Source organism: Mauremys mutica, chromosome 11 (genome assembly GCF_020497125.1).
Source record: "Mauremys mutica isolate MM-2020 ecotype Southern chromosome 11, ASM2049712v1, whole genome shotgun sequence".
Lineage (NCBI taxonomy): Eukaryota > Metazoa > Chordata > Testudines > Geoemydidae > Mauremys > Mauremys mutica.
In genome coordinates, this window is record NC_059082.1 from 51638491 (window position 1) to 51655236 (window position 16746).

A 16746-nucleotide genomic window follows, 5' to 3' on the forward strand; every position below is an offset into this window, starting at 1 on the left:
GTAAACCTTGCATTGCTCTTGTGTTCGGTCACAGACCCCAAATAAGTGTTATATTCAGGGTCCATATTTTCTTCGAGAAACCTGCCAAATGAAGCTAGAAGAGCTGGAATGATGACACTAAGTGGCATATGGTATTCACATCATAAGTTTTTATATGGCACCTTTACATATATTAAGCATAAGCCATCCCCTCTGTGAAATGAGTTTTACATCAGCCGTTCTCAGATTGTAATCTGTAGGCCACTGGTGGTCTGTGGGGTGCTGGCTGGTCACATGATACTGACTTGCTGCCTTGATTCCAGCTGCATTAAGAGACTATTATAAAATATATTACTTTCCCATGTGAACAATTGCTATAGCTGCCACAAGGATGTTGCATGATCCTAAATGAGAGGGGAGGTGTCCAAGACAAACATTAAGATATATTCTACACTACGAGAAATTGAAGACCCTGGCACTATATCATTTTATAGATAAGCTGAGGCATAGAGATTGCATGACTTGCCCAAGGTTAAAGTAAATATCAGTGTTAATACTAGAACCCACAGTCCAGCTCCAACCACTACACATTCTTCAGTGTGTATATAGGATAAGCAGCTCTTTGCGAGTGGAACTGCTTTTTTCTAGCTATCACAGATGACAGGCATGGATCAAATTAGTTAACCCAAGTAAAATAGATGTATGCTCTTTTGAGGTCAGCGGACACAGAACAAAGTCAAATACCTGCCCAGTGTGGTTAACAGAGTTGCCAGCTTACGAATGGTGACATACTACACAGATGACTTGCTTTTTCCTCAGTACCTGCAAATAGTGACTCAACAATTAAAATCCTATTAATTAAATTTGGAAATTCATATGCCTAAACCAAACAACTTTGCAGTCCTGCCCTTCATTGCACATCCTCCCTACTATTTGTTACCCCAAATCATTGGGTCACACCTAAAATACGAATGGAAAGATCCTGGAGACAGGAACCTGGTCTATTTGTCCTGTAAAGCACCAAAGCACACTGCTGGGTGCTATAAAAAAAAAAAAGAAAAGAAAAAAAGAATGGTCCTTCCTACAGTAACCTATCTGTGATAGAAGTCAGTCACCACCACAGCTTGAGATCACTTCCCCTTTACCTAGATATGCACATCTAAAAAGTACAAACAAGATCACGCAACAGGCCAAACAAATGTGTACAACCAATTTCCATTTCTAGCTAATCAAGTCCATTGGAATTTTGAGTGAATAAATAAGTGAAAGTTCTCAGAGGGAGGAAACCATATTCAACAGAAAAGGGGAAGAATGGTTCAGAGTATCCAGAGATCATCATGTATTTGAAGATCAATATTTTGGCCATGTGTTGGGCTTTGGAAACTTAAGCTAGCCATTGAAAAAGGATTTTTAATGTAAAGTCTGGAATCTCTTTGCTTTTCTGATGAACCACCATAATTGGCACCAAAGATTATACGAACAATGCAGAGTGACAGTATACAATGTGAATTAGGTGAGGATCACAGTAAATGAAGTCCCCCAGCTTTGTATTTAAAATCATCAGCAGCTGAGCATTTTTTTTGTAAAGCTTTTAACTGAACTTTCAAAACAGAACACTGCTCCACCTGCTCATCAGCACAAAGACATCACAATTTTAAACTGCTTTTAAAGAAGATTCTCTCTAATGAGCTATTCTACTGTAGTAGCTGCATCTCTCTTTTGTTCAGAGTCTGGGGGTGGCAGAAGAGTTTTAACAGTGTCACATTTGCCTACCTGCACCAAACTGTACAATCTGCTTTAGTGTGTTTTCAAGAGCACTAGTCTGAACACTTTACAGCCTACAATTTTGCAAACACAAACCTGAACTGAGAGCTACACAGACAAAAAATAAGGTGACTGAACATACAACACAAACAATTCTCACAGTAACAAGCAAACAAGGACTCTAATTTGCATTTGATTGTAATCCAAGCCTACAGAGCCCTAAAAATACACACCTACCTATTTACTAGACATAAAGCTTTCCATTAATACAAATAGAAAGTGAATAGAAGAAGAAACTGACAGTACAGCATATTCCCCTGACGAGAACTGCCAATTTAAGCACAATCCAGTATCTGATCAACTCAGTTTGCAAAAGGCAACCAATGCTGGAGCTTTAATTGCATCGAGAAATCCCAATTTCACATTCTCCAGGTAGTTCTCTGGCATCCATTCCTATTAAGAGTCAAATCTACTACCTTGGGCAGAAGCTCTTGTCACACTGCCACACACAGCACACTATTGGCACAGAATTACAGACTGGAATGTATGGATTGTAAGATCCTCTGGGCAGAAATTGAGAGTTCTATGCCTTGTACAGCAACAAACACATTGGCTGCACTTAATTTATTTCTACAGAAGTTGGTTCAAGATAAATACTACTACTATTACGGTACCGTTTTTGCAGAGGAGTGTCAGAGAAAGGATGAACAAGGAATACTAAGACAAAATCAGAGTAAGTACCTAGTCCACTGATGAAGCAAAAAAAAGCCATGGAAATATCCCTTTAAATACAGAAGAGCTCTTTCATCTGAATCCTCCTTCAGCTGCAGATGGGACCCACTATGCGTATAATGCATGTACAAGTGAAGGGCTGACCTCCAACATTTCAACTAGAGCAGGGTTCTCAAACTTTTTGTATTGGTGACCCCTTTAACACAGCAATCCTCTAAGTGCTACCCACCTTATAAATTAAAAACATTTTTTAGTATTTAACACTATTTTAAATGCTGGTGGCAAAGGGGGGTGGGAATGAAGCTGGGCTGGAGGGGCTCCCGCTGACAGCCTGAGCCCCACTATGTGTGGGGTTGACAGCTCGCAATCCCCCACGTAATAACCTCGCAACCCCCGTTTGAGAATCCCTGAACTAGAGGAACAGGAAGTATAACAAAGTGGCCAGTATATGACTAGGTATGGATCAGCCTGAGCTGATGCACTCCAGTCCACCCCTTGATCACCACCAGTGAGAAGCAACAAATTGATGCCAGAGCCTTGGGGAAAAGCTCCTGCAAGGCAGTTTCCTTTCTCCCCCACCCTTCCCCCAGGACAGAGATCAACCTCACTCTCCTGGTCCCGCAGCTGCCCATAGAGGGGAGCTTGAAAGACTGGGGGACTTCCAGTCATAAGAATAGGAGAGTCCTTGGTATGGAGTATCTCAGACTCAGATTCCAAGGTGAGAAGCAACCACTGTCTGACCTCCTGCATAAACACAGCCCGTAGAACTTTCCCAAAATAACTCCAACCAATCTTGATTTAAAAATAGTCAGTGACGGAGAATCCACCATGACCCTTGGTAAATTGTTCCAATGGTTAATTACTCTAACTATTAAAAATGTATGCCTTATTTCCAGTCTGAATATGTCTAAACTTCAATTTTCAGCCACTGGATCATGTTATTTCTACCTCACCTCAAAACATCATGACAGGTTTCAGAGTGGTAGCCGCGTTAGTTTGTATCAGCAAAAACAACGAGGAGTCCTTGTGGCACCTTAGAGACTAACACAGAACTAGAAGAACTAGTAAAAACAAATCAACAAAATGGATGCAGGCATCTACAAACATGTAGAGTATGTCTACACTATGAAATTAGGTCGATTTTGTAGAAGTCGATTTTTAGAAACACAATTGTCTGTATAAAATCTATATGTCCATACTAAGCACATTAAGTCAGCAGACTGCGTCCTCACTACCGTGGCTAGCATCGACTTACAGAGCGGTGCACTGTGGGTAGCTATCCCACAGTTCCCGCAGTCTCCGCTGCCCATTGGAATTCTGGGTTAAACTCCCAATGCCTGATGGGGCAAAAACATTGTCACGGGTGGTTTTGGGTACATGTCATCAGTCACCCCTCCCTCTGTGAAAGCAATGGCAGACAATCATTTCGCACGTTTTTTCCTGGGTAACCCGTGCAGCATGGAGCCTACTCAGCTCACCGTCACCATTGCTTTCATGATTGGCAGGCTTCGGTGTGACAGTTGTATGTTTTTCTCCTTGATGCAAACCCACCCCCTTTGTTGATTTTAATTCCCTATAAGCCAACCACCCTCCCCACTTCGAAATAAAGTAATTATTGTTTTGAAACCATGCATTCTTTCTTTATTCATTAAAAAAAAAAAGATAACGGACAAGGTAGGGTGGGGGAGGAGGGAAAGACAAAGCCACATTGCTTATTGTAGCCACATTAAAAATCAATAACAGCCTTCTCTTGCTTGGGCCATCCTCTGGAGTGGAGTGGGTGGGTGGCTGGAACTCACCCCCCCCCCCCCAACACGTTCTTGGAGTCTGGGTGAGGAGGCTATGGAACATGGGGAGGAGGGGAGGCGGTTATACAGTAGATGCAGCAGGGGGCTGTGCTCTTGTTGGCTTTCCTGCAGCTCCAACAAATGTCATGTCCATTGGCTCCCCCATTAGCCTCAGCATCGCATCCTGCCTTCGCTCTTCACGCTTACTTAATTCTTTCCTGGTCTCTGTCACTGAATTAAGCTGTACCCTATCAGTGTGGGAGGACTGCATAAGCTTGGAAAACATGTCATCGTGAGTGCGTTTTTTTGGCCTTCTAATCTGCGATAACCTCAGGGACGGAGATGATAGGGGGAGCCCAGAAACATTGTACGCTCTACGATTCTGGGGGGACTGCATGATCACCTGTGCTGCTGAGTTCGCCACACTGACCAAACAGGAAATGAAATTCAAAAGTTCCTGGGGCTTTTCCTGGCTAGTGCATCGGAGTTCAAAGTGCTGTCCAGAGCAGTCACAATGGAGCACTCTGGGATAACTCCCAGAGGCCAATACCATCAATTTGCATCCGCACTACCCCAAATTCGACCCAGCAAAGTCGATTTTCGTGCTATTCCCCTCGCCAGGGAGGAGTACAGGAGTTGATTTTAAGAACCCTATAGGTCAGGGGTTCTCAAACTGGGGGTCGGGACCCCTCAGGGGGTAGCATGGTTATTACATGGGGGGTGCCGAGCTGTCAGCCTCCACCACAAACCCCTTTGCCTCCAGCATTTAATGATGTTAAATATATTTTAAAGTGTTTTTAATTTATAAAGGGGGGGGTGTCACACTCAGAGGCCTGCTATGTCAAAGGGGTCACCAGTACAAAAGTTTGAGAACCGCTGCTTTAGGTCGACGGAACGGGGTTGGTTGCATGGACACATTCATTTTTAAATTGACTTAATGTGGCTAAATTCGACCTAACCCTGCAGTGTAGACCAAGCTGTAGATATTGCCACAAATATGGGGAGGCTGAAACAAAGAATTGGAGCTCAAGTCAAAAGAAAATTGTGAAAGGCAGAAATTGTTAGGCTTAGACAAAACTTTTTAGTGTGGACAGCATAGCTATGTTGGCTAGCAGTATGGGGAAAAAACCCCCACCCCTTTAGCCAACATAGCTGTGCTGGCATAACACCTGGGGTAGGTGCAACTAGGCTGACAGAAGAATGCTTCTGTCAGCGTAGCTAATGTCTTTCAGAGTGGCAGTGTAGCCAAGCCAGCCAAAGAACTCCGCCTGCCAGCATATTGCATCCCTACTAAGGGACTACATCAGTATACCAGCAAAAGCTCTGTAGTGTAGACAAGCTCTTAGACAAAGAAGTGCCTATGGGGGTTGAAAAGGGGTTCTATAATTTGTGGAGGCTCTGTTCAAAGAGACTATAGGAGAGACTTTTGGTGGAGTGAAGAGAAGAAAACGCTTCCTTTCCCCTCCTTAAACGTAATTAATGAGAATTGGACACTTGGATAAAGACCTACTTAAAGTAAGCAATAAAATTAAGACAATCCCACTTTCCCAGCACTTCATAAAGAAAAGAACTAGAAATAAAGGTATCTTGTGAGTAGAATCCACTTTCCTAACAAATTTAACATGCTCATCACTCAAGGATTCTAAGAGTAGGACATTTGCATCAGTGCATGTGTTTCAGAGAATGGACTGTCTCTTATTCGAGGACCCACTTGAACACCGAACTCAAATTTGCAGAAAGAAACAGCAAAGCATGCACAGCTGATCAAGTTGCTTCTTGGATGGTATCATCTGAATGAGCATTTTTCTGAGTGTCTCTCTCAGCCAGACTGCTAACTCCATACTCCTAAAACACAGCATTGGTTGGAGTGATCAATTCAGCAAACCATTAAAAAAAAGTTATGAAGCAAAATTCTTGGTACAACAGATGTATAACTGACATTTTGAGAGTTTTGTTTTGGCAGAGGAGGTCTGTGGATGAGGTGGTAAACAGCTGAACTAATTTATGAGAACAGAGAGAACTGCCAAGTCAATCTCAGGGATATACTTGAGGCCATGAAAGCAGAAACCCAAATTTGGATTAATTTGCAGGGATTGCTGCTGCTGCTTCAGGATACCTGCTGGCTTAACAGGGATACTGATTTTAAGTGACATTACTCTATTAGTTGAATACCAAATAAAGACTATTTAGCTTTGGCTACATAACCATGACTGCTTTCCTTAAAATTAACAGTTCTCTTCTTCCCGGGCCTTTCATGACCAAACCATAGGTTTTTATATAACTGAACATGACAAATGACTAGCCTTAATCATGATTATTATAAAAGTACATCAATATAAAAGTACTTTAAAACTACTCTTGGTTTAAAGTAATTTTTCCTAAATTTTTGACCATGCCTCTTGTTCTATACACTGAGCATTTACCATTTTAAGTACTGTTTTAGGGATTTAACTTTTTTATGTTTGTACATTTTTCCCCTCCCTTTACTTTTGCCATTATGCCCTTAGGGCTTTTAACTCATTTTTTAATGTTTTGTTTGCTACCTGCCTGTTTGGGCCCGATTTTGGTTTTTTTCATTGAACCGTTTTTTTTGTGTTTTTTTTTAAATGGGCACAGGCTCTGTTTTACTACCAATTTAGCAAGCAGGGTGGGCTCCTTAACTAGCACCCACCCCTCCTGGTCCCTTTCCTTTTTGTAATTACCCCACAGACTCCAAGGAGAAACTGCAGAACTGGAATTTGCAAACTAATTTGGAAACTAATTTGCAAACTGGACACCATCAAATTAGGCCTTAATAAAAAGACTGGGAGTGGATGGGTCACTACAAAAACTAATTTCCCCCCTACTGTTACTCACACCTTCCTGTCAACTGTTTGAAATGGGCCACCCTGATTACATTGGCCTCATTATCACTGCAAAAGTGATGTTTCCTCCCTTGGTATTCTACTGTTGAGAATAGCGCACTTTCACTTTAACTGAATGGTCTCATTAGCACTGACCCCCCACTTGGTAAGGCAACTCCCATCTTTTCATGTGCTGTATATTTATACCTGCCTACTGTTTTCTCCACTCTATGCATCTGACAAAGTGGGTTTTAACCCACGAAAGCTTATGCCCAAATAAATTTGTTAGTCTCTAAGGTGCCACAAGTACTCCTAATTGTTTTTACTTTTATGTTATGTTTCTCATGCCAATTGAACTTGACTCCTTGCATCATTTTCACAAAGCATACCTATGGCACTACAGAGATAGTGAACTTATTCTAAAAGTAAAAGCTTTTATTATGAAGAGATGGAAGCTTCTTAATGATCGCACAGCTTGTGAAGACCTTATACTTAACTTGACGGGCATTTCAAATGCAGAGGTGCTTTAAGGCTGTGGTGGTGCTAAACCGATTGCAGGGGCTTCACATTTCCTCCACTTCCCTCCTTTTGGTTTCCTAATTTCCCCTCAAATCAATAGGGTTCTGGCCACTGATGCCTAGAATATTCCCTGGAATTCTGGAGTTGATCAGATGCAACAATCAAAAAAATACCACATTACAAACAGACAGAGTGGGGGTAACCCCATGCTGTGGGAGATGGGGGAATGGGAGAGAGTCCCAGCCACAGAGGGGAATGAAAGTGCACACAGAGCTGCTGGGGGGGGGGGGGAATGGGGGACCCTGGTATGGGAGGAGGGGGAACAAAGGGTGCATAGCATCCCTGGCAGAGGAAGATTAGGGGAAGCTGCAGGGTGTCCCTAAAATAGAAGGGAATGGAAAGGACAGTGAGTTTGTGGGGTAGAATGGAGCGATACAAGGAGTAAGCTCGGCTTACACTAGTGTGCCACCCGCTAGTTAAGGTTGAACCTAATTTTCCATTGCAATCTCAGTTCTGATCCTCTTTTCCTCTAACTTTCCAAAATTAACTTGTGTGCCTGTAAACTCACAGCCTTATCCTATTCCAGAGTGGAATTTTGACAAAGTTTGCATTGTATCAGACATAACCAGCTGGCTAGTTCTGTTGCATCATGGCACGAGGCATTCTGGGACACGTCTACAAGGTAATCTTGTCGCAGCACTGAATGGATATAAATTAGTCAGGTAAGTGGAATTTAACTTTATATACAAACCACTTTACAACCATTAATTAGTTAAGCCTCAGTCTTCATGGAGTATTTCCCTCATTTGTTAAAATGGGACTATGCAGGATACAAAAAGTTAAATGACTTGCCAACGTTCAAAAAAGGAAGTAACATTTTAGAGCTGGGGCTAGAACGCTAAAGTTCCTAGGCTTGTTTGGTCAATCCACTAGATCACATTTTCTCAGAATGGTTTAAAAAGGGCTCTCTTTTTAAGGTTATGTATGACCTAAGGGATTTAATATATGAAAAATTTTGGGACACACAAAGCAGCCCACTGTTTATGCAACAATTGTAGACCACTAAGTACAGCAACAGGTTTCCTCGGTAGTTATATTACAAAATAATGTATAGCTGGCCAGCAAGACTGGACAGGGACCAAAATAGACAGGACTTAACATGTATTTGCCAGTGGCAACCAGGCAGTATCCCCAGGCAAATGTGGGGCTTAAGTCATAGCCAATTTCTGCAGAGTAAGTTTTTCACTTAAAAAGAAGGAAGTGATAGTACATATGGTTGCAAAAATAATCTGGAAGGTTATTTTATAGCACACACAAATACACACACAGATTCCTGCTCTGCAAAGCTTAGGAAAAAGGCTCAAACACAGTTAGAGTCCATTTTGATTTCTACAAGCTGTGGTATGTTATCCTGTGCATCCCTGTTTTATTTAGGCTTTCTTTGTTTACTTGCATGATGCTGCTGCTTGCACTGTATACTTCCCACTTCTCTATGTCCTGTTGGGGTCTAGTAGCAGCACAGAACTTAGTTCTCTGCTCCAAAACCAAATGCCATAGCTACACTACCAGCTAAATCAGCACCGCTGCGATGGATGCAGTGGTGTAGATTTAGCAGGTCTAGTGAAGACATGTCTCTCCGAGAGGTGGAAGCTATGTCGGCGGAAGAGCAGCTCCCGTTGACATAGTGTGATGTAGACACCGCTGTAAGTTGACCTAAGTTACATAAACTTCAGTTATGTAACTTATGTACCTGAACTAGCGCAACCTAGATCAACTTACAGCACTAGTGTAGACCAGCCTAAAGTGAGGGAGTGCTTCACATCACTCTGATGCAAACTAGGACCGGCACCAATGTATTTTTGGACAACCTGCCTCCGGCCCTCTGACTAAAACAATGGGATGCTGTGAGGTATTTAAAGCAGGTGATGATGGAAGAGAAAGAGGGTTTTCCTGGAGGAAGTCCCCCTTCCCTGTATTGTTCTTAAAACAAAACAACCCAAAACACACTTACCAGACAACACTGTTCCTCTGACAGGGAACACTGCTAAAGGATCCAAGGTACACCTCTACACTCCTGCCCACATAAGCAGAGGATCAGGAATCACACTTTGGTATATCATAGGGCAGTGCCCAACAGAGCAGCCCAAACTGTCATTTTTGGTCAGTCAAATGTCATAAAATGATGTTTGAAAAGATGCTCTAATACTACAGTGTTTCATGCACAACAAATGCTAAAAAAATGTATTTTCTAAGACAAATGCACTAAGATCCTGGGTTGGATCCAACCTGAGTTAAAACTGCACTTGTCAGGGTCATGAATGATCTTGCACAGGTTTTAGTTTGGGTACAGTTGACCGTTTTTATCATGCTGGACTCATGTTACTTTTGATGTAATTGACTTTTGACTGCTATTTCAGTGATTAACTGACTTTACCGGTGTAACTGGAAAGAAGATAGAAATCAATCAGTTTGGATGGACAATTTTGTGTCACTCATGTGGGATTTGAAAGTGGTAACATTCAAGGACTGAAAGCCTATGGTACAATAATTATTTTCAAGTTACATGATCTGCTCTATCCATATGTTTGTCCTGTGACCACCTCACAACAGCACCATATACAATTATGACCCCAAAGCTTTATTTTTGAGTTGTTTAAAAGAGCTCTTGGTAGAGCTGTTTTATCGCTTGCAGTTCAGAATGCAGCAGTACTGCTCACTGATGAGTTACCAATGAAATAGCAAAATTACTTTAAAATTGGAACGGTTAGTTTTTAAAGCCATTATCAGAATTAGGTCTAGCTACGTTAGCATTTGCTCTATGAGACTGAAATAGGTATTTCTGAACTGACTGCATGAATTCAGTTTCTCCCACTGGTTACGAAGGGTACTACACTGTGGAACTTGTTCTGTACCCTGAAATTCCCATCATTCCTGCCCATTTTAAAAAAAAACAACTTATATCACATTTGAGAAAAATAGCTGTAAGAATGACCATTCTTGGTCCTATTATTTATTTCCTTCAATTTCAATCCAGCTAAACCTCAATTAAGTAACCTATTTTCATTAGGACATATGTTAACAGGGGAATATATTTACTTATGTCTGTTTCCATTATATGGTAAAGCATCTCTCCATCACTTTTCCCAAGGTCTTTTTTGGGTGTGAATAGACGTGACACAAAGGTGAGTGCTACATAAATGAAAATACACAAAGTAGAAATATAAGAAAAATCTTAAAGTTAATAGTTATAAACAAGCTTTATCATGACCCTCATAATAAGTATCCTGCCCCCAGCAGCAGCAAATATTTGATGCTTCAGAAAAATGGAAAACAAAGCTGTAATACATCTGGCCAAATGCATAATTTTGTATGCATGTGAAGGGGAGAATTCCCTTCTGACACCTGAGATGATCAGTTTATACCCTGAAGCATGAAATCTGATAAACTGTAGCTATGCATGCTAAGAGAAGTAATTGATCGTAAGACTACTCCACCTCTTAAAAATACAGCTATGATATTTATCCAACCTCCTGAAGCAGAGCTTTCCCCAGGCTGAGTAGCCACTGTGCGCAGTACTATTTTTGTTTGTTTTAGATGTATTTAGCTATTAATTTAATGGAGAGTCCACTTGTTTGCCTATAAAGTGACAGTTCTACTCTGAAAAATGCCATTGTAGAGTTCCACGTTTATGGTGCCTTACTGATTTCAGATTACGTGTGTTCAGCTTACAAGTAGACATCTCGAAGTCAGGCAGAAAGTCATGAAATACTGCTTTCACCTGAGGGAGCAGGCAAGGGTCATGGGGAATGTACTGAAAAGGTCAGAGTTCTTCCTGGAGAGATGCACCCAAATGGCAGTGATGTAGAACTTCACCCTCTGCCATCAGACCCCTTGTTTCCAAAGTTGCACAATCAACTCTCTTTCTGGTCTTATTCTTCATTTACATGGAATCGACAGGAGAACTGATGAGACATCATGGGCTCAAATGCCAATACACACACAAGTGACATCACATCACTAGCCCAATGCTTGGCTGAAATCATCTTATGAATGAAGAATAGTTGGTTGAAGTTAAACTCAAGCAAAACTGAGGTCAGTTGATTGGCACAGGAAAACAATTTTGAGATGTTTGCAGCCATGGGGCATCCTTTTCTGGCTGAAAATGTACATCCACAACTGGTCACATCAGTCTGCAGTTTAGGAGTACTCCTGTACCCCTTCTATGCACTAACAGAGCCACATCCACAAGCAACATGTTCTGCCATGTACAGCTAGCTAGGAGACCACATCCCATCCTGGTGAATCAGGATCTTTCCTTGGTAATACACACCTTTGTCACCTCCCAAAGGGAGTACAGCATTGAAGTTTACTTGGGCATGAAACAGTCAGTTCTTAGTAAATTGCAACAAGTGCAGAATGCAGAAGCAGCAAGCCTCCTCAGCAAAACCAGGCTATAATAAACACATCAAACCTGTTCTGGGATCACTACACCATCTCCTCACAAAATATCACATCTAATTCAAAAGTTCAGGTCTTTTCTTCAAGGTACTCAAAGACATGGAACTCAGGATGTCTAAGAGACTGCCTAAAGTTTGAGGATGGGAACTGTGGTTGAGAACTCCACACCTATGGTACCGTGGAACTTTCTACAGCAAGGATAAAGCTTGTGTGCAAGAAAGAGCTTTCCCAGAAGCTAGTCCACAATTGTTGAATTAACCTTTACAGGGTCAAAAAAAAATAAAATACCTCAAATCTCACTACTTAACATCTAAGTTTAAGGTATACTTCTTTGAGCTTGTCTTTACAACACAAAGTTGCAAATTCAACATGCAAAAAAGTCCTCATGCAATTTTCTGCCAGAGAGAGGAACGAAAGAACTAGCCATGATAGATGCTAGCAACGTCATTTAATGCATTATTGGAAGCCATTTCAATAGCACAGTGATGAGGACAGTGTAAGAACTTGAACAGAATATTTTTACCCCTAACAGCCAGCCTCAAACTCACTGTAGGCTTAAACTAAAGCTGGGTTTTGGGGGTTTTTGCCCATCACCACCAGGAATGAAGGCCTGTAGGTCAAACTATGTTATATCTTTGCAGCGCCATCAAATGCTACACAGTTAACACAGGTGCAAAGCAAAATGCAGAAAAATGGCAGCCTAATACCTGGAAATTGGTTCATATTTCTGTTATGTTATGATGTACAGGAAGGAAATAATCCATTTCACTCTTCCATCGCATTCGACAATTAAGTAATGAATAATGCAAACTTACTGTTTTCACTAAAGAAAGCAGTCAAATTCTGAATATACACTAGATTTGTTGAGTAAGAAGAATCTGCTTTTATACAGTCCTTTTGAAAGTAAAAACCAAACGTTAAGTATCTGTATAGGCTGATTCTGCAACAGGATTTGCACGCACGGACCTCAGACCAGCATAGCCCAAAGGTCTGTGTGGTCACAAGACTCTATTAGCGTGAACCAAATTGCAGAATTTAGACCACATGGTTTAGTTTATTTGTAGAATGCATTTTTGAATACTTTAGCAGGTGCATATGTAATGCTGACAGGATCAAACCTGGGACCTCTGAAGCCTAGTGTATGAGCCTCTACTGCATGAGCTAAAAGCCACTTGGCTTTTAGATAAGGCTGTAGCAGACTCAATCTCTAGGTCAGTCGTTCTCAACCCATGGCCAACTTGCAGCCCAATTAGCACACTGCTATGGCCCATGCAACGTTCACTGGTATAACACAGAAAGAGCTGCATAGGTGGCCTACCATGGTAAATAGGCTGAGAACCACCACTTTAGGTGGTCTAGGTGCCACCAGAGAGGGACAGAGCATCACACCTAGCAGGAGTGTGTTACACATGGGGAAAGAGTATTTTATCTGGTATACCGACAAGACATGCTGCCATAAGAATGGACTGATATTAGCATCAGATGATCAAGCAGAAAAGGAGCATTTCTATAGTGCTCACTCCTTACAAGGTACTTTGTTACAGTCTACTATTCTGGTTGTGGCCTATATCCATGGTCCATCTTTAATACAGCCCAATTTTAAACACATCACCTCTCTATCCCAAGAGTCATTTTGACAGTGGACAGTATCAATACTCACCCTTTGAAACACAGGCATGCCAGTGGCAGTTAATTCCCAGGCAGGTGAATGCACATCCCCATACAGGTACATTATCCTCCACTTTGCCTGAATCTATTCACAGCAACCCAGAACCTACCACCCCACTCGCTTTTCAGATACTCATACAGGGTAAACCATACACCCACCCCACCCCCCGCATTTGTGTTTCACACAGGCCAATGTTGCTCTCACTTACCATGGTGACTTTGGAGGTGTTTCAGTTGATTTGGTTCTTACGTACAGCTGTCTCACTCAGTTCATGTCATGGTCAGAGGCAGTTTTATCAGGCCTTTCCCATCCATTCAACTAAAAATAACCTGCTCCCTAACACTCCCTAAAAATAATACTAAAACCCACACTTCCTCTCTTGTCCCACATTCAGACTCAGCAAACCATTAGCCCTAGAAAGCCAGTTACAGAGTCATTAAAAGTTCACTCCTCCCCAGGAGTACAGCGATTAATAAATTAGAACAGGGAGACACCTAAAAGCCTGGTCCCTTTTTTTTTTTGGTGAGGAGAAAAAGTCAGAGGCCAATGCCCCTGTCTTGGCACTGGGACCTGCCTATTCTTAGTGGTGCAGGGGGAAATCCTATGTCCAGAGACTCTCCCTAAGGTGTTTTTTTTTCTGTAGAGAGGGGGGCAGACAGTGATGTAAGGAGACCTGTGCCCTCACTGAATTTGTGCGTGTGTGTGGGGAGGAAATAGGGTTCCTATAGAACTTTTTGTGGTTGAAGGACCCTGTCAAGGAAGGGTGGCTGCAATAATGACTACAATAACGCGTGTTCCTCCTGGGGGGAAAGGCCAGTGGCCCTCCCTGGATGAGAGATCTGTAACTTGAAGGGAGAGGCCTGTTCCCCTCAGGGGCGGGGAGGTCTGTATCGAGGGAGGGGTGGAGGAGGCCTGTTCCCCCCAGTGGAGTATGGGGGCTGTATCGGGAGAGGGGGAGCCTGTGTCCCTTCCTGGCGGGGGCTGTATCCGGGAAAGGGGTAGGGAAAGGCCCGTGTCCCTCCCTGGCGGGGGGAGGGGCCGTTCCCCTCAGTGGCGGTTGGGGGCTGTATGGAGGGGAGGCCTGTATCCCTCCCTGGCTGAGGGGTCTGTAACCTGGCGGGAGAGGCCCGGCCCGCCCCCCCGAGTTGCGGCTGGGGCTGTATCGGGGTTGGGGAGGCCTGTGTCCCTCCCTGGCGGGGGTGAGGGGCTGTATCCCGGTGCTCCTCTGCCCGACCGATGCTCTCCGCTGTGCCTGCACGAAGCCCCCTCGCTGCCCCCGGCCCCGCAGTCACCGCCGCTCCCGCACCAAGCGCATCCTTCCTCGCCGCTTCCTCTCTGCCTCTGGGGGCAGGGCAGCCTCCGCCACTCCCCGCCGGAAGCGACCTATGGACCCACAACGAGGCTGGCCGGGTTGCCGGCGGCCGGACCAATCCGAAGTCGACAGGGGCGGAGGCGGGGCCGCTGGTCGGGGCGTGACGCAGTGCGCACGAGCGCGGGCGGTGTGCCTCGGCCGCCATGTTGGTAAAGGGCAATGAGGCGCTGCGTGGGAGGCCTGTTCCCCAAGCTGCGCGTGAGGGGGATTCAACTCCGCCCTTTCCCATCAGCCACCCCTCCCCCCATGCCTTCCGGGGCTAAAGGAGACCTGCCCCTGGGCTGCCCCTCACCTTTGTTTGGGGTGGTCACTTCCTGTCCCCAGGTGAGGGGACAGCCCTTCCCCCTCAGCGGGGCACTTCCCCAGGGGCTGCTCTGCTGGCTGCAGCTCGCTAGAGTAACCAGTGCCCAAATAGTTCACTGGGCACATTTAGTCAGTGGAACTCACTGCCACAAGGTATTATTGAGGCCAAGAGCTTAGCAGGATTCCAGGAAGGACTATATACTTACACAGATAATGAGACCATCCACAATAACATGAGAAGATTTAACAAAATAGAAGGGATATAAGGGAATGACTGATGGGGCTTAGCAAGAAGCTTCCCCTTGTCACAATTCAGGGCAACAGCACCTGTATTCCCCCTCTGTGGCCTAGCAAGGGCACCCACTCTGGGCTCCTGGCTCCTTAGCTATCACTTCTCTAAGGGGGGAGCCATGTTTCTCTCTCTCTCCAGAACAGGTTTTTTCCAGGCTGCAGAGTTCCCTGTCTACACTGTATTATTTCCAGCAAGCCAGAGGACCTAAACAGACCAGCATCCACACTTTTCTCTCTCTTCGTAATTGACCACACTTACAAGTTACCACACAGCTCTTTCTAAGCAAGCACCTTTATTCTTAAGGTGAAAGCACTAGAGAGAAAACATTAAAAATAATAAGAGAACCTACACACATGCTAATAAGTTTACCAGAGACCACTACAACTCCAGCAGGGTCTCTGGTAGGAGTCAGTCCTCCAAGCTCAGACGAGCAGGAGAGCCCAACAGGGGAGGACTCCTGCCTCATACTGAGAAAGCAGGGGGGTCAGCGAGTTATCTTAAGTGCCTATACGCACATGCAAGACGCCTGGGAAACAAGCAGGGAGAACTGGAAGTCTTGGCACAGTCAAGGAATTATGATGTGATTGGAATAACGGAGAGTTGGTGGGATAACTCACATGACCGGAGTACTGTCATGGATAGATATCAACTGTTCAGAAAGGACAAGCAGGGCAGAAAAGGTGGGGGAGTTGCATTGTATGTAAGATATCAGAGGGGTAGCCGTGTTAGTCTGGTTCTGTAGAAGCAGCAAAGAATCCTGTGGCACCTTATAGACTATAGACTATAGACCTTCTTCGGATGCAAGTATTCACCCACGAAAGCTCATGCTGCGAAACGTCTGTTAGTCTATAAGGTGCCACAGGATTCTTTGCTGATTGTATGTAAGAGAGCACTATGACTGCTCAGAGCTCCGGTATGAAAGTACAGAAAAACCTGAGTGTTTCTGGATTAAGTTTAGAAGTGTGAGCAACAAGAGTGATATCATGGTGAGAGTCTGCTATAGACCACCAGACCAGGGGGATGAGGTG

At 43.7% G+C, this 16746-nt stretch overlaps 1 protein-coding gene across 2 annotated transcripts in view; it reads right to left on the reverse strand.

The window, feature by feature from the left end:
* XPO6 (exportin 6) overlaps positions 1-15138 on the reverse strand; it is a 102556-nt gene extending 87418 nt beyond the window's left edge. For both annotated transcript variants that reach the window (XM_044979686.1, XM_044979685.1), the window contains exon 1: positions 13960-15138. In XM_044979686.1, coding sequence (XP_044835621.1) covers positions 13960-13962 — 3 coding nt within the window. In that variant the 5' untranslated portion in view covers positions 13963-15138. The remainder of the gene's footprint in view (positions 1-13959) is intronic.
* Positions 15139-16746: the final 1608 nt, after the last annotated feature.